General features: G+C 45.4%; 1 protein-coding gene across 1 annotated transcript in view; it reads right to left on the bottom strand.

Annotated features, from left to right (window-relative positions):
• Window positions 1-18,931, bottom strand: part of NME5 (NME/NM23 family member 5) — a 293,847-nt gene that overhangs the window by 201,885 nt on the left and 73,031 nt on the right. The window contains exon 2 of the mRNA XM_075342329.1: window positions 16,392-16,554. Coding sequence (XP_075198444.1) covers window positions 16,392-16,544 — 153 coding nt within the window. The 5' untranslated portion in view covers window positions 16,545-16,554. The remainder of the gene's footprint in view (window positions 1-16,391; window positions 16,555-18,931) is intronic.

Genomic DNA, 18,931 nt, shown 5'->3' with positions numbered 1-18,931 from the left:
TATCAATGAAAAAACGTTGCAAAAACGCTGCAAAGAATTGACATGCTCATTCTTTGAAATCTGCAGGAAAAACGCAGGTATTTGACAAAACAGTCAGGAAAAAAATCTGCAGCTGTTTGTGTGTGTGTGTGTGTGTGTGTGTGTGTGTGCATAAGATTTCAGAAATCTCATAGACTTTGCTGGTACTGTGAAAAGCAGCTTTTTATTAGCATGCATTTGCATAAAACTAAGGCAAATCTGCAGCTAAAAACTGCAGCAAAAACTTACTAAAAAGCCCTGTGTGAACATACCCCAACACTCCAATATTGTATACTTCATATAGTAAAAATCATGTCACCTATAAACCCCTACCAGTGGTTGGACTTCACAAGAGAGCCAGCATGGCAGTGAAGAGAGCCTTCGGCATGCCATCAGCATCCCACAATAGTATCGCAGTGGGGAAGAGTGATAGCTATCCAAATGAATACCCATGTAAAATCAGCACTTGTTTGAGCTGATCATTGCTGTTAGAGGGAAGATACCGTTTATATAACAAAACTGACCTCTCCCATGTGTGGAGCCCACTCTACACACCCCGAGTCACTCCATAATGTACAGTGCAAATAAAAAGTCTACATACCCCTATTTAAATCCCTTACTTTTGCCATGTGAAAAATCATACCAAGAAGAATCATTTTCGAACTTTTTTCACCTTTAATGTTACCCATTATCTGTGCAATTCAATTAAAAAATGAACAAATATTTTTGGATGGAAAAAGAAAAATAAAGATCTAAAATGATGTGGTTGCATAAATATACACACCCTTAACCTAATACTTTATTGAAGTTCCCTTTTAATTTCTGACAGCATTCCATCTTTTTGGGTAGGAATCTATCAGTATGCCAAATCTAAAATTGGCAGTATTTGCCCACTCTTCCTTGTAGTAGCGCTCCAAATTTGTCAGATTGCGATTGCATCTCCTGTGTACAGCTTTCTTCAAGTCAACCCAGATATTTTCAGTTAGATTAAAGCCTGGGTTCTGGCCGGGCTATTCCAAAACATTGATTTTCTTCTGGTAAACCCATTTTTTTGTTGATTTGGAGGTATACTTGAGGTCATTGTTGCTCTGAAAGGTAAAATTCCTGTTCATCTTGTTAGAAGAGACCTGAAGGTTTTAGTGCAAAATTAACTATTACATGGAACTCTTCATTATTTCCTCCAAAAAACTGCCAAAATCATAATTCTGCTTCCACCATTCTTCACTGTGGGTATGGGGTTCTTTTGGTGATGTGCAGTGTTTGCTTTGCGTAAAACTAACCTTTTGGAATTATGGCCATAAAGTTTAATATTGGGTTCATCAGATGACAACAAGTTTTTGGTAGACAAAATGTAGATTTTGAGAAAACATAGTCGGAAATAGATGTTTTTGTAAAAAAAAAAAATTAGGTCTTCCATATTGCCAAGTACCAGACATGCCAGAAATATGCAAAATACAAGCGATTGTTGTCACACGCAGTTCAAAGCTAATAATGTTGCTGTAGGCCTGTTGACAGCCACCCTGGGCCAATATTCTTCTTGTCTTTTCATCAATTTTTGTGGGCCTTTCAGATCTAGCTAATGTCACTGAGGGCAATTTAATGTTGGTTTCATTACACTGGTCAACACAAAAAAATCATCATCAAAGTTAATATGTCTGTTTTATGGAGTTTGATATGCTGATTCCAAAAATATGCTTAGTTTTGCTCTATCACATAAAGTTTCTGAGATAGTATTTTTTGTTATTACGTTATTTCTGCATTTTCAATGTATATGGTTTTTCCTATGTTATTCCCATTTCTTTGCTTGTCTTACAGTGTCAACCAATGACTGCTTCTCGGAAAGTCACGTTATGGAGAGGAGCTAACTGTCATGAGGTGGTAAGATTTGAGTCATTCAGAAAAGAATAGTGATGGCAACAAGGACTGGTATGCAAGACTCTGACAGGAGACAGTTCTCTACAGGGATTTGAGCCCTGCCTCAAGGAGAGAGAAGGGAAGGCATCTGTCATCTCTAGGGAAATATCTACATATAGTCATTCGGCTCATTGCATTTTTTTTTTAGTTTGTCACCACCATTTAACTGAAATTACTCTACTGTTTGATCTATGCTTCTCATGTACAGCACCATGGAATTAATGGTGCTCTATAAATAATTATTATTAATAATAATCTGATTTAAAGGAGAAAAATGCCCTGACAGTGTATCAATCATCCAAACAGATTCTGCTATGTGTGTGGTTCTTTTATACCAAAAGGCCAAGTATGTTCAATCACTCATGATATTAAAATGATGTACCGGATGTACTTTAAATGTCCACTTGGTGAGCAAGACAAAAGTTGGGTCCCTCATGTGATATGCTCAAGTTGTTCAAATGGTCTTCGTGACTGGACTGGTTGAATATGAGAAAAGTGGTTACACCATTTGCTGTTCCCATGATTTGGAGAAAACCTAAAAATCATAGTAATAACTGCTACTCTTGTTTCGTCAAACTGGAGGGCTTTTCTACAAAGAACAAACATAAGATTAATTACCCTGAACTTGAATTTACGATTAGGCCAGTTCCACAGGATGGTACCTTGCCAGTTCCTGTACCACCATCGTCTGGATTGGAAGAAAATGAAGTAGAATATGAAGGAGCTGAAGCTACTGGCGAAGACATGGAGACCTCAAGTCAAGGTGAGTATGTACCTGATGGAGCAGCCGAGCAGCCAGAACGCTTTATTAAACATGAATTGAATGATTATTGTCAAAAGATAAAGCTGAACTCTAGGTTGAAACAGAAAAATCTTCTTCATGATGATGTCAAAGTGTGTTATTACCGAAATAGAAGTAACACTTTAACACAATTTTTCACAGTTGAAGGACCAATGGCGTACTGTAACAATGTGAATGGCCTTTTTGAAGAACTGAATCAAGAGTATTTTGTTGCAGATTGGCAATTGTTTATTGACTCATGACAGATAAGTTTGAAAGCAGTGTTGATTCACAATGGAAATATGAAACCATCAATCCCTATTGCTCACTCATGTCATCTAAAGTAAAGTTATGAAAATCTGTCAGTTGTTTTGGATGCTATCTACTTACATAATCACCAGTTTTGTCTGTTCTCTTATTCCGTCATGCACCGCGCCACTGTCAGTGGCGCAGGCGCAGTTCGAACTGCCCCTGTGCAACTGACATAAATGTCACCTGCAGCTCCACACGCGGCTCCGCCACCCCCGCACATTACATTACACCTGCGCTCCGCCACCCCCGCACATTACATTACACCCGCACATTACATTACACCCGCACTCCACCACGTCCGCACACCCGCGCTCCACCATCACCGAACAATACATTACACCCGCGGCTCCACCACCCCCGCACATTACATTGCACCCGTGGCTCCGCCACCCTCGCACATTACACCCGCGGCTCCATCACCCCGGCACATTACACCCGCGCTCCGCCACCCCCGCACATTACATTACACCCGCGCTCTGCCACCCACGCACATTACATTACACCCGCGCTCCAACACCCCCGCACATTACATTACACCCACGCTACTCCCCCGCACATTACACCCGCGGCTCCGCCACCCCCGCACATTACATTATTCTCGCGCTCCACCCCAAGTGGCACATTACATTACACTCGCGCTCCGCCACCCCCGCACATTACATTACACCCGCGCTCCAACACCTCCGCACATTACATTACACCCACGCTACTCCCCCGCACATTACACCCGCGGCTCCGCCACCCCCGCACATTACATTATTCTCGCGCTCCGCCCCAAGTGGCACATTACATTACACTCGCGCTCCGCCACCCCCGCACATTACATTACACCCGCGCTCTGCCCCCCGCACATTACATTACACCAGCGCTCCGCCAAACCCAGACATTACATTACACCCGCGCTCCGCCACCCCCGCACATTACATTACACCCAAGCTCCGCCACCCCCGCACATTACATTACACTCGCGCTCCACCACTTCCGCACATTACATTAGACCCGCGCTCCGCCACCCCCGCACATTACATTACACCTGCGCTCTGCCACCCTCGCACATTACATTACACCCGCGCTCCGCACCCCCGCACATTACATTACACCCACGCTCCACCCCCGCACATTACATTACCCCTGCGGCTCCGCCACTCCCGCACATTACATTACACCCGCGCTCCGCCATCCCCGCACATTACATTACACCCATGCTTTGCCACCCCCGCACATTACATTACACCCGACCTCTGCCATCCCCGCACATTACATTACACCCGCGCTCCGCCATCCCCGCACATTACATTACACCCGCGCACCACCACCCCCGCATATTACATTACACCCGCGGCTCCGTCACCCTCGCACATTACATTACACCCGCGGCTCTGCCACCCCCGCACAGTACATTACACCCGTGGCTCCGCCACCCCCGTTCATTACATTACACCCGCGGCTCCACTTCATACTCCCGCACAGCAGAGTCCTGCAGACACAGAGCAGTGTCCCCTGGAGCAGCAGCTTCTGATCATGTGACTGTTCACATGACAGTGACATCACACAGGTCCTGTAAGCACATGGTTGCATCTAGATTGGAGTGGATTTTTAAGGATCTCCCTGTAGCCTCCATTCTAGACAGTTCAGTGCTGTATGTGTGTGCTGTGTGTATAGCAGAGCTGTGCGCGCCTGTCTGTGTCTGTGCACGCCTGTTTCTGTGCGCGCCTGTGTCTGTGACTGTGCACGCCTGTTCCTGTGTCTGTGCACGCCTGTTCCTGTGTCTGTGCGCACCTGTGCCTGTGTCTGTGCGCGCCTGTGTCTGTGCGCGCCTGTGTCTGTGCGCGCCTGTGCACGCCTGTGCCTGTGTGTTAGAGCTGAGTGTACAGCAGAGCTGTGTGTGTTAGATAAAGAGAAATAAATAAAAAAAAATATATACACACACACATTATGTTTTGCCGCGTTCAGAAATGCCCTATCTATCCAAACATAAAATCAATTAATCTGATTGGTAAACGGCGTAGCAGCACAAAAATTCTAAATGCCAAAATTACGTTTTTTGGTCACAACAAATTTTGCGCAAAATGCAATAACAGGCGATTAAAACGTAGCATCTGCGCAAAAATGCAGAAGGAGAAGGGGTAATCCAGCTCACCGTACTGCCTTGCTGGTGTGTTCCAGATCCTGCGCACGGATTTAACTTGGCAGTCAATCAATAATAGAAAAGGAAAAGAGTTCCAGCGCCAGGAATGAGAAAATTAAAATCCATTTTATTGTGCCAATGCATATTAAAATTCCAGCAGGTACAGCATATCAGTCGGATGGCAGCAGAACAACGCGTTTCGACGCCTCAGGTCTTAATCATGGTAGGAGAATCAAACAAAGTAAGAGGAAAAAACAGCCAGTGTAGACAACATAAAACATAAATGACATCTCCGTTTTAAAAAATGTATATGTTATGTCATTTATGTTTTATGTTGTCTACACTGGCTGTTTTTTCCTCTTGCTTTGTTTGATTCTCCTACCATTACCATATCAGGAGCTGCCTTGGAGCAGTCCACACATGTGTTTCTGATTTTTGGAGGAAGGAGAACTCAACAAAAGGAAGCTGGTTGCATTCAAAGTCAGAACATGATTAAGACCTGAGGCGTCGAAACGCGTTGTTCTGCTGCCATCCGACTGATATGCTGTACCTGCTGGAATTTTAATATGCATTGGCACAATAAAATGGATTTTTAATTTTCTCATTCCTGGCGCTGGAACTCTTTTCCTTTTCTATTATTGATTGACTGCCAAGTCAAATCCGTGCGCAGGATCTGGAACACACCAGCAAGGCAGTACGGTGAGCTGGATTACCCCTTCTCCTTCTGCACTTTAATTTTGGCTTTGAATCTCGTGCTCCCGACTGAGGAGTTCTATATTGGAATTGCATATACTTTTTACCATCTAAATGTCGGATCCTGGTGTAGATCCATCTATGGATCAAGATGAATATACCAACAGACTCTTCAAACTGGCATCAATTTTTAATACAACAGAAAATGCATTGCCATCATCTGAACAAGATTTACTACAGGAACACATGCTAGATCTTGAACGGAACATGGTCAAAGAACTTAAGATCTGGTGGGACTCTACCTCTTTAAAGACATACATCGAAAAAGGTATGATACCTAGAGGCTTACGTTTAAGAAAATTTCCCACTACTAAATATAACACCGAGTTTATTACAAACTGGAATAGTATACTAAGTGACTGTTCCATTAAATTAATGCACTTAATCGTTAAACAAGAGGAACTGGAATTGGTGCAGACAAAATCTCATATACTTAGTATAAAGGACTCTCTCAAAAAATTTAATAGCTTGGACTCATATAAAACCTCCTATGACAAAATACAAACTAAACTGTCAAAATTGGAGAGCAATATTATGGAGCTTAAAAAGAAAACATTTATGAGAGACTCCACTGATTACACTAAAAATGAGATTTACACCTGGAACTATAAACCACGATCGATTATTAGAAGGAAACGCCACTCCAGTATCAATCGAGTCAATTTTGACAACTCTGACTCTACAGGTGATACATCTCTGCCCTCCACTTCAGATGGAGTAACAGATCTTTCCAATTCCTCACTGGATATATCTGGCATTACTACAAGATCTAAACAATATAACAAAAAGAATTCAGCACAAATGTTCCAAAAAAAGTCAAAAAACGTACCAGAAGAGTGGGCAGGAAACACCAGAAACCACGTTTCTCCTGTGTACCACCAACATCAGAGACATTAACCCTTCCTGTGTGGAATTTGTCCAGTTATGTGCTATCCGAAGAGCAGATTTCTTTGTTGAGCAGGGGATTGGGATTTGCCCCTAATATAAATTTCAACATTTTCCAGACCATATTGGATTTAAACAAATTTGCACGTAATATTACACTAAAGCGTCATTTTTTTGACAATAAGAATGAGATTTTCCCACAGGATACTGATGTCAATGTTGATGCTGATATGGTCATTTCTAATTGCAGTAACCACCCTTTTTTTTCCTTTCATGAACAGAAGGCAGTAATGGATCTCAGACTTCTTTCTACTAATTGTGACATAGCTTTAATTAAACCCAGCATGCTTACCCAATCTGTACTTTCTAATCAGGAATATTACCCAGTACAATCAAGACCTCCAATACTGGATTTGTTCCAGGAACTTATTGTCACCGAACGCATAGAGTTGAATGATACAATGGTCCCTCCCAAAGATAATCTAACACACAGGCAAAGATTGGCCCTGAAAGAGTTAAAACTTAACCCTGATCTTACAATCAGGGAGGCCGACAAGGGGGGGGCCATTGTATTGTTGAATTCGGGTCTTTACAAAAAATTGATACTCCGGGACTTACAGGATGAAGACACCTATATAGAGTTAGATCAGGACCCCACCAGACACTATAATAATTTATTATTGAAAAATTTGGAGGAAGGAGTCTGTGTGGGTGCTATCAATGAGAAAACCAAGGATCTCTTATTCAACAAAAATCCTGTAGTTCCGATTTATCATTGTTTCCCAAAAGTTCACAAAAAATGTATTTCCTCCCCCACTGAGACCAATAGTTTCTGGCATTGGCTCATTGGGGGAGAATTTGGGAGGCTGGATAGACCATTTTCTTCAACCCCTGATTCTTGATATACCAGGTTATATTAGGGATACAAAAGAGGTGGTTAAAGCTCTGGACAATTTTTGTTGGAAATCTCATTATTCCTGGCTTTCATGCGACGTGATTTCGCTATATCCATCTATACCCCATAGCGTTGCATTACGCTGCCTTTCTCAACACCTAGACAGATTCAGTGACTATGACACTTGTTTGAAGGACTTTTTAATCTCATCTATTGATTTTCTCCTAAAGCACAATTATTTTTCTTTTGACAAAAAATTTTATTTGCAGTGCAGAGGAGTTAGTATGGGAACTTGCTTCTCCCCCTCGCTGGCAAATATTGTTATGGCGAGGTGGGAGGAGGATTTCCTGTATTCAGATGGGAATGCATTTTCCAGATATCTGCTATGGTATGGCAGATATCTAGATGATCTGCTGATGATTTGGTGTGGTCCAGAAGATTGTATACAGGGGTTTGTCTCATATTTGAACACTAATGAATTCAATTTGAAATTTACCTCCTATCACCAATTGACTACAATGAATTTTCTGGACGTCACGTTATCTATCAGTGATTCAAACTTTGTCATGGTCTCTCCTTACCGCAAACCCACTGCCACTAATTCCATCCTATCGGCAGATTCTTGCCATGCGGTACAGATAAAGAATAATATTCCGGTGGTGGAACTGATTCGAACCAAACGAAACTGTTCCCAATCCAGTGACTACAATAGGGAAGAAAGACAGGTTTGTAACAGGCTTTCAAAGAGGGGTTACCCTCCCTGGACTCTCAATAGAGCCAAAGCAATTGTAGGTGCAATTAATAGGGAAGACTTATTATTCAAACAAACCATCTCATATGAAAAATTGTCTTTTTAACTAATTTTAGTAATCAATATCATACTGTTACTAATATTGTGAAAAAATACCTACCAATTCTTAATGAGGATCCTATTCTTAAACAGGTGATTCAGAATAATGTTAGGTGTGTTGCAAAACGGGCACCTACACTTAGCACTATTCTTTCCCCCAGTCTTTTCATAAGTGATAGTGGTTGTACTGGGGGATCCTCCTGGATCACATTGAAGGGTTTTTATAAATGTGGTGCAGCCAGATGTAAAGCTTGTAATTTTGCACAAAAAGGAAAAACATTTTTTTCAATAGCAAATAAAAAAACATTTACCATCAAAAATTTGATAAATTGTAATTCTTCTTACATTGTATATTTAATATCATGCAAAAGCTGTAACATCCAATACACTGGTTGCACCACGGGACCCTTGAAGGTTAGAATCAGGAGGCATCTCTCAGATGTGTCTAATCACAATGCAGTTGCGATCTCGGCGGTTTCAAAGCACTTTGCCACAATTCACAAGGGGGATGTTAGCGGCTTTCACTTCATGGGAATAGAACAAGTACATAGACCGGTTCGGGGTGGAGATCACAGAAGGAAACTCTTGAATAGGGAGTCCTTCTGGATTTTCACCCTGGGCACCAGATACCCAAATGGAATGAATAGCCGACAAGATCTTATATTGCACTATTAAGGTAACAATTAAATACTTATATATGGACTAGAAGGTGGCCCGATTCTAACGCATCGGGTATTCTAGAATTTACGTATTGTGTAGTTAATGTACAGTTAGGTCCAGAAATATTTGGACAGTGACACAATTTTCGCGAGTTGGGCTCTGCATGCCACCACATTGGATTTGAAATGAAACCTCTACAACAGAATTCAAGTGCAGATTGTAACGTTTAATTTGAAGGTTTGAACAAAAATATCTGATAGAAATTGTAGGAATTGTACACATTTCTTTACAAACACTCCACATTTTAGGAGGTCAAAAGTAATTGGACAAATAAATCAAACCCAAAAAAATATTTTTATTTTCAATATTTTGTTGCGAATCCTTTGGAGGCAATCACTGCCTTAAGTCTGGAACCCATGGACATCACCAAACGCTGGGTTTCCTCCTTCTTAATGCTTTGCCAGGCCTTTACAGCCGCAGCCTTCAGGTCTTGCTTGTTTGTGGGTCTTTCCATCTTAAGTCTGGATTTGAGCAAGTGAAATGCATGCTCAATTGGGTTAAGATCTGGTGATTGACTTGGCCATTGCAGAATGTTCCACTTTTTTGCACTCATGAACTCCTGGGTAGCTTTGGCTGTATGCTTGGGGTCATTGTCCATCTGTACTATGAAGCGCCGTCCGATCAACTTTGCGGCATTTGGCTGAATCTGGGCTGAAAGTATATCCCGGTACACTTCAGATTTCATCCGGCTACTCTTGTCTGCTGTTATGTCATCAATAAACACAAGTGACCCAGTGCCATTGAAAGCCATGCATGCCCATGCCATCACGTTGCCTCCACCATGTTTTACAGAGGATGTGGTGTGCCTTGGATCATGTGCCGTTCCCTTTCTTCTCCAAACTTTTTTCTTCCCATCATTCTGGTACAGGTTGATCTTGGTCTCATCTGTCCATAGAATACTTTTCCAGAACTGAGCTGGCTTCATGAGGTGTTTTTCAGCAAATTTAACTCTGGCCTGTCTATTTTTGGAATTGATGAATGGTTTGCATCTAGATGTGAACCCTTTGTATTTACTTTCATGGAGTTTTCTCTTTACTGTTGACTTAGAGACAGATACACCTACTTCACTGAGAGTGTTCTGGACTTCAGTTGATGTTGTGTACGGGTTCTTCTTCACCAAAGAAAGTATGCGGCGATCATCCACCACCGTTGTCATCCGTGGACGCCCAGGCCTTTTTGAGTTCCCAAGCTCACCAGTTAATTCCTTTTTTCTCAGAATGTACCCGACTGTGGATTTTGCTACTCCAAGCATGTCTGCTATCTCTGTGATGGATTTTTTCTTTTTTTTCAGCCTCAGGATGTTCTGCTTCACCTCAATTGAGAGTTCCTTAGACCGCATGTTGTCTGGTCACAGCAACAGCTTCCAAATGCAAAACCACACACCTGTAATCAACCCCAGACCTTTTAACTACTTCATTGATTACAGGTTAACGAGGGAGACGCCTTCAGAGTTAATTGCAGCCCTTAGAGTCCCTTGTCCAATTACTTTTGGTCCCTTGAAAAAGAGGAGGCTATGCATTACAGAGCTATGATTCCTAAACCCTTTCTCCAATTTGGATGTGAAAACTCTCATATTGCAGCTGGGAGTGTGCACTTTCAGCCCATATTATATATATAATTGTATTTCTGAACATGTTTTTGTAAACAGCTAAAATAACAAAACTTGTGTCACTGTCCAAATATTTCTGGACCTAACTGTATGATTTTTGTTATATATATATAGATGTTGTTGTCTGTAGTTAGCAAGTGTTTGTGTAGGGCGCTGTACATGTTCTGGGTGTTGTCTGGGAGTGGCGGGGGGTGAGAGCGGTGTTGTTTGTGTGTTGCGTTGTTTGTAGAGCGCTGTGTGTCTGTATCATTGTGTATGTGTGTTGCACGGTTTGTGTGGGTGTGTGTGTGTGTTTTGGGGGGAGGTATGTTTTGTGCAATGTGTGTGTTGTGCGGTATGTGCATATATTTGTGTGTGCCGCGGTGTTTGTGTGTTGGGTGTTGTGTGTGTGCGGCGTTGTGTGTGTGGGTGTCTGTGTAGGGCAGTGTTTGTGGTTCCCAGTGTGTGTGTGGTGTGTTGTGCAGTGTGTGTGTGTGTGTGTGTTTTGGGGGGAGATGTGCACCCCCCATCGTGCTCCATCCACCATGCTGCGCACCCCCCATCATGCTCCATCCCGCATGCTGCGCACCCCCCATCGTGCTCCATCCCCACTCCCCATTGTGCTCCATCTCCCATGCTGCGCATTCCCCATCGTGCTCCATCCCCCATGCTGCGCATTCCCCATCGTGCTCCATCCCCCATGCTGTGCATTCCCCATCATGCTCCATCCCCCATGCTGCGCACCCCCCATCGTGCTCCATCCCCCATGCTGCGCACTCCCCATCGTGCTCCATCCCCTATGCTGCGCACTCCCCATCGTGCTCCATCCCCCATGCTGCGCACTCCCCATCGTGCTCCATCCCCTATGCTGCGCACTCCCAAACGTGCTCCATCTCCCATGCTGCGCACTCCCCATCGTGCTCCATCCCCCATGCTGCGCACCCCCCATCGTGCTCTATCCCCCATGCTGCGCACTCCCCATCGTGCTCCATCCCCATGCTGCGCACTCCCCATCGTGCTCCATCCCCCATGCTGCGCACCCCCCATCATGCTCCATCCCCCATGCTGCGCACTCCCCATCGTGCTCCATCCCCCATGCTGCGCACTCCCCATCGTGCTCCATCCCCCATGCTGCGCACCCCCCATCGTGCTCCATCCCCCATGCTGCGCACCCCCCATCGTGCTCCATCCCCCATGCTGCGCACTCCCCGTCGTGCTCCATCCCCTATGCTGCGCACTCCCCATCGTGCTTCATCCCCCATGCTGCGCACCCCCTATCGTGCTCCATCCCCCATGCTGCGCACTCCCCATCGTGCTCCATCCCCTATGCTGCGCACTCCCCATTGTGCTCCATCCCCCATGCTGCGCACTCCCCATCGTGCTCCATCCCCTATGCTGCGCACTCCAAAACCTGCTCCATCTCCCATGCTGCGCACTCCCCATCGTGCTCCATCCCCCATGCTGCGCACCCCCCATCGTGCTCTATCCCCCATGCTGCGCACTCCCCATCGTGCTCAATCCCCATGATGCGCACTCCCCATCGTGCTCCATCCCCCATGCTGCGCACCCCCCATCGTGCTCTATCCCCCATGCTGCGCATTCCCCATCGTGCTCCATCCCCCATGCTGTGCACTCCCCATCGTGCTCCATCCCCCATGCTGCGCACCCCCCATCATGCTCCATCCCCCATGCTGCGCACTCCCCATCGTGCTCCATCCCCTATGCTGCGCACTCCCCATCGTGCTCCATCCCCCATGCTGCGCACTCCCAAACGTGCTCCATCTCCCATGCTGCGCACTCCCCATCGTGTTCCATCCCCCATGCTGCGCACCCCCCATCTTGCTCCATCCCCCATGCTGCGCACTCCCCATCGTGCTCCATCCCCTATGCTGCGCACTCCCAAACGTGCTCCATCTGCCATGCTGCGCACTCCCCATAGTGCTCCATCCCCTATGCTGCGCACTCCCAAACGTGCTCTATCTCCCATGCTGCGCACTCCCCATCGTGCTCCATCCCCATGCTGCGCACTCCCCATCGTGCTCCATCCCCCATGCTGCGCACCCCCCATCGTGCTCTATCCCCCATGCTGCGCACTCCCCAACGTGCTCCATCCCCCATGCTGCGCACTCCCCATCGTGCTCCATCCCCTATGCTGCGCACTCCCAAACGTGCTCCATCTCCCATGCTGCGCACTCCCCATCGTGCTCCATCCCCCATGCTGCGCACCCCCCATCTTGCTCCATCCCCCATGCTGCGCACTCCCCATCGTGCTCCATCCCCCATGCTGCGCACTCCCAAACGTGCTCCATCTCCCATGCTGCACACTCCCCATCGTGCTCCATCTCCCATGCCGCGCACCCCCCATCGAGCACAATCCCCCATGCTGCGCACCCCCCATCGTGCTCCATCCACCATGCTGCGCACTCCCCATCGTGCTCCACAGTCACACATCAGACATTAAACACGCACACATCTGATCGCATACACTCACACACACCCCCCACTTCTCCCTGTGCCCACCGGTGGGCGGTCCCAGCAGCTGTGCTGCACGCCGTGCTCCTCTGCCGACACTCACAGATACGATCGCATACACTCACACACACACACTCACACCCGATCGCATACACTCACACACACACACATCCGATCGCATACACTCACACACATCCGATCGCATACACGCGCTGACACAATCACAACATCCGGAGATACCACATGCTTCCGGTCATGTGATCCTCCGGCAGGTCCTGGAAGATCACTGCACAGTATCGCCGCCGAGAAGCAAGCGATATCACGGGATGTTGTGAGTATGTGGATGCGATCTGGTGTGTGTGTGTGTGTGTGTGGTGTGTGTTGTGTGTTCGTTCCGCCGCAGGACCTTGATGCGCTCACCTCGTGTGGGGGGCAGAGCCTGGGCGATCGGCCAATCCGTGCAGGGGGGGCGGAGCCTGGGCGAGGAGAGCGGCCAATCCGTGCGGGGGGGAGGAGCCGAGGCGAGCGCCCAATCCGTGCGGGGGGGCGGGGCCATGGCGAATCCATGAAGCCGAGCGGCCAATCCGTGCGGGGGGCGGGGCCATGGCGAGCCCAGCGGCCAATCCGCTGTTTGTCACCGTAACGACATGGCCAATCCGTGCGAGGGGGGGCGGACCCGAGGTGAGGCGAGCGGCCAATCCGTGCGGGGGGAGGAGCCAAGGCGAGGCGAGCGACAAATCCGTGCAGGGGGGCGGGGACATGGCGAGGCCAGCAGCCAATCCGCTGTTTGTCACCGTAAGGACATGTCCCGGGACACAATTTTGGAGCAAGACAGACAGACAGACAGACAGACAGAATAAGGCAATTATATATAAAGATATGTTTATTTCAGATTCCCTCCTGGGGGCTTTAATATAATATATGGATCATCCATTTTTTCTTGGTTGGGAACCTTTTTCACCTGGGCCATTCTCCGCGGTGTTAGCTTTTGGGGTTTTTTTCCCAAAAGGGTAAAATAATAGAAAACCTTTGCTCTCTGATACAACCTTTATGATGCGACTTTTATGCATCTAGTGTACTTACTATACATCATAGTTATATAACCCTGATAATGGATTGTGGTATACTGCATATAAGACATTAATATGTGCAGGTTTTTTGTTTTTTTTTTTCTTGTTTTTTTTTCCAAAAGGGTAAAATAGAAAACCTTTGCTCTCTGATGGAAGTCGCATCATCAAGGTTGTATGTATTTAGTATGCAGTATGATGTAGTACATCACAGTTATATAACCCTGATAATGGATTGTGGTATACTGCATACAAGTCATTAATATGTGCGGGTTTTTGGTTTTTTTTTTCCAAAAGGGTAAAATAATAGAAAACCTTTGCTCTCTGATGCAACCTTGATGATGCGACTTTTATGTATTTAGTGTGCTTACTGTACATCATAGTTATATAACCCTGATAATGGATTGTGGTATACTGCATACAAGTCATTAATATGCGAGATGTTTCTTGAATTTGTTGTAATGATTATAGATTATTGATTGTTATATTCATCTTTTGTCACCTTATATTGGGAGAATTCATATCTCCGTTTTAAAAAATGTATGTTATGTCATTTATGTTTTATGTTGTCTACACTGGCTGTTTTTTCCTCTTACTTTGTTTGATTCTCCTACCATTACCATATCAGGAGCTGCCTTGGAGCAGTCCACACATGTGCTTCTGATTTTTGGAGGAAGGAGAACTCAACAAAAGGAAGCTGGTTGCATTCAAAGTCAGAACATGATTAAGACCTGAGGCGTCGAAACGCGTTGTTCTGCTGCCATCCGACTGATATGCTGTACCTGCTGGAATTTTAATATGCATTGGCACAATAAAATGGATATTTAATTTTCTCATTCCTGGCGCTGGAACTCTTTTCCTTTTCTATCTGCGCAAAAATGGTACAGTTAAAAACGTCAGTTAGAGACGCAAAAAATAAGCCGTCACTGAGCCATAGATCCAGAAAAATTAGAACGCCAGTGGTTTCGGAAAATGGCGCAAAACGTGCGCCACTTTTTTTGGACAAGCTTGTGAATTGTTTTTAACCCCTTAGATACAAGTAAACCTATTTATGTTTGGTGTCTACAAACTCGCACCGACCTGAGGCATCACACCGACACATCAGTTTTACCATATAGTGAACACGGTGAATAAAATATCCCAAAAACGAAAAAATGCAAAATGCCCGGGGGCTGAAGGGGTTAACAACAATTGGTGATTGCAACCAATCAAGAAAGGTTCACGAAAGGCCGCTTTACACGCTGCAACATCGGTAGCCGATGCTAGCGATGTCGAGCGTGATAGCACCCGCCCCCATCGTACGGCCGATATGTGGTGATCGCTGCCGTAGCGAACATTATCGCTACGGCAGTGTCACACGCACGTACCATCTCTGCGACGTCGCTGTGACCGGCGAGCCACCTCCTTTCTAAGGGGGGCGGTTCATTCAGCGTCACAGCGACGTCACTGTAGCGTCACCGAACCGCCGCCCAATAGAAGTGGAAGGGCGGAGATGAGAGGCCGTAACATCCCGCCCACCTCCTTCCTTCCTCATTGCGGGCGGCCGCAGGTAAGGTGAGGTTCCTCGTTCCTGCGTTGTCACACATAGCGATGTGTGCTGCCGCAGGAGCGACAAACTACTTCGTACACCGATCAGAAAGGATATTCGAGAATAGGGGGGCATGTCACCGATGAGCGATATTGACCGTTTTTGCGACGAAAAATCGCTCATAGGTGTCACACGCAAAGCCATCGCTAAAGCGACCGGATGTGCATCACAAATTCCGTGACCCCAATGAGATCGCTTGAGCGATGTCGCAGCGTGTAAAGCCTTAAGATAGGCTAAGGGGAATTCCTTTTAGTGAACTATTAGATATATAGAATCCTTCTCTAACCAAAGCAAGAACCCAGAGCATAAAATACGCGTAATAATAACGTATACTCATGTACTTCACACCTCCCATACTTTCTGAGACAAGCCAAAATTAAGTTCTTGCGATAATCAACACCGATTGTATTTTCACATCACCTGAACAATTTGGAATCCACAACGGAGAATTATATCCTCAATTTCTTCTGCTTTATGAAGAAGATCAGGTTTGATAAGCGCTAACGTTCTTTCAACATGAATCCTGGGAGCAACCATGGACTGGTTTTTGTTGTCTGTATGTTTTTCACTCATTTTTCTAGTGCTGAAAAATATAATTTAATCATAATTTTTTTTATATATATATTTTAATACCCTGCCATGATAAAGCATGAAAGCTGGGAGCTGGTTTTACCAGACTGGGGAGACTAAAGGCCACTTTACACACAGAGATACAGTTAGGTCCAGAAATATTTGGACAGTGACACAAGTTTTGTTATTTTAGCAGTTTACATAAACATGTTCAGAAATACAATTATATATATAATATGGGCTGAAAGTGCACACTCCCAGCTGCAATATGAGAGTTTTCACATCCAAATCGGAGAAAGGGTTTAGGAATCATAGCTCTGTAATGCATAGCCTCCTCTTTTTCAAGGGACCAAAAGTAATTGGACAAGGGACTCTAAGGGCTGCAATTAACTCTGAAGGCGTCTCCCTCGTTAACCTGTAATCAATGAAGTAGTTAAAAGGTCTGGGGTTGATTACAGGTGTGTGGCTTTGCATTTACAAGCTGTTGCTGTGACCAGACAACATGCGGTCTAAGGAACTCTCAATTGAGGTGAAGCAGAACATCCTGAGGCTGAAAAAAAAGAAAAACTCCATCAGAGAGATAGCAGACATGCTTGGAGTAGCAAAATCAACAGTCGGGTACATTCTGAGAAAAAAGGAATTGACTGGTGAGCTTGGGAACTCAAAAAGGCCTGGGCGTCCACGGATGACAACAGTGGTGGATGATCGCCGCATACTTTCTTTGGTGAAGAAGAACCCGTTCACAACATCAACTGAAGTCCAGAACACTCTCAGTGAAGTAGGTGTATCTGTCTTTAAGTCAACAGTAAAGAGAAGACTCCATGAAAGTAAATACAAAGGGTTCACATCTAGATGCAAACCATTCATCAATTCCAAAAATAGACAGGCCAGAGTTAAATTTGCTGAAAAACACCTCATGAAGCCAGCTCAGTTCTGGAAAAGTATTCTATGGACAGATGAGACAAAGATCAACCTGTACCAGAATGATGGGAAGAAAAAAGTTTGGAGAAGAAAGGGAACGGCACATGATCCAAGGCACACCACATCCTCTGTAAAACATGGTGGAGGCAACGTGATGGCATGGGCATGCATGGCTTTCAATGGCACTGGGTCACTTGTGTTTATTGATGACATAACAGCAGACAAGAGTAGCCGGATGAATTCTGAAGTGTACCGGGATATACTTTCAGCCCAGATTCAGCCAAATGCCGCAAAGTTGATCGGACGGCGCTTCATAGTACAGATGGACAATGACCCCAAGCATGCAGCCAAAGCTACCCAGGAGTTCATGAGTGCAAAAAAGTGGAACATTCTGCAATGGCCAAGTCAATCACCAGATCTTAACCCAATTGAGCATGCATTTCACTTGCTCAAATCCAGACTTAAGACGGAAAGACCCACAAACAAGCAAGACCTGAAGGCTGCGGCTGTAAAGGCCTGGCAAAGCATTAAGAAGGAGGAAACCCAGCATTTGGTGATGTCCATGGGTTCCAGACTTAAGGCAGTGATTGCCTCCAAAGGATTCGCAACAAAATATTGAAAATAAAAATATTTTGTTTGGGTTTGGTTTATTTGTCCAATTACTTTTGACCTCCTAAAATGTGGAGTGTTTGTAAAGAAATGTGTACAATTCCTACAATTTCTATCAGATATTTTTGTTCAAACCTTCAAATTAAAGGTTACAATCTGCACTTGAATTCTGTTGTAGAGGTTTCATTTCAAATCCAATGTGGTGGCATGCAGAGCCCAACTCGCGAAAATTGTGTCACTGTCCAAATATTTCTGGACCTAACTGTAAATCTGCGGCAGATCTGTGGTTGCAGTGAAATTGTGGACAATCAGTGCCAGGTTTGTGGCTGTGTACAAATGGAACAATATGTCCATGATTTCACTGCAACCACAGATCTGACAAAGATTTATCTCTGTGTGTAAAGTGGCCTTTAGGCTTATTGGGCCGGCCCCCCAGCCTAAAAATAGCAGCCTGCAGTTGCCCAATAACAGACGCCAGGATGGCCGGTGGGCAGGGAAAGCAGTGCATATGGATGAACAATAATGAGCAGCCCAAGAAGTGAAGAGGCTGCAAGAGGAGTGTACAGGCACGCCACTGCTTCAGTAGGTATGATGCACTTTCTTCATTCTTACTTTTCCTTTTTAATTTCCCTGTGTTCCAGATCCTGATCAATACTCGAAATCCCGGGACCGGGACTCGGGTACATTTTGAAATGGTGCGGATCCGGACATTTAGAGTCCGGATCCGCCCATCTCTAGTCATGAGGCAGGTAGAGGCACATGAATGCCACTTTCAGTGCTTGAAAGCTAGCTGGCAGGTGCCGCCTGTGTAACACATCTGGAATCCATCCTACATGGAGTGGGAGCAAATACCCAATCCC

The sequence above is a fragment of the Anomaloglossus baeobatrachus genome, chromosome 4 (assembly GCF_048569485.1).
Source record: "Anomaloglossus baeobatrachus isolate aAnoBae1 chromosome 4, aAnoBae1.hap1, whole genome shotgun sequence".
Lineage (NCBI taxonomy): Eukaryota > Metazoa > Chordata > Amphibia > Anura > Aromobatidae > Anomaloglossus > Anomaloglossus baeobatrachus.
The sequence above is the reverse complement of the archived record's forward strand: the minus strand, read 5'-3'. Positions and strand labels throughout refer to the sequence as shown.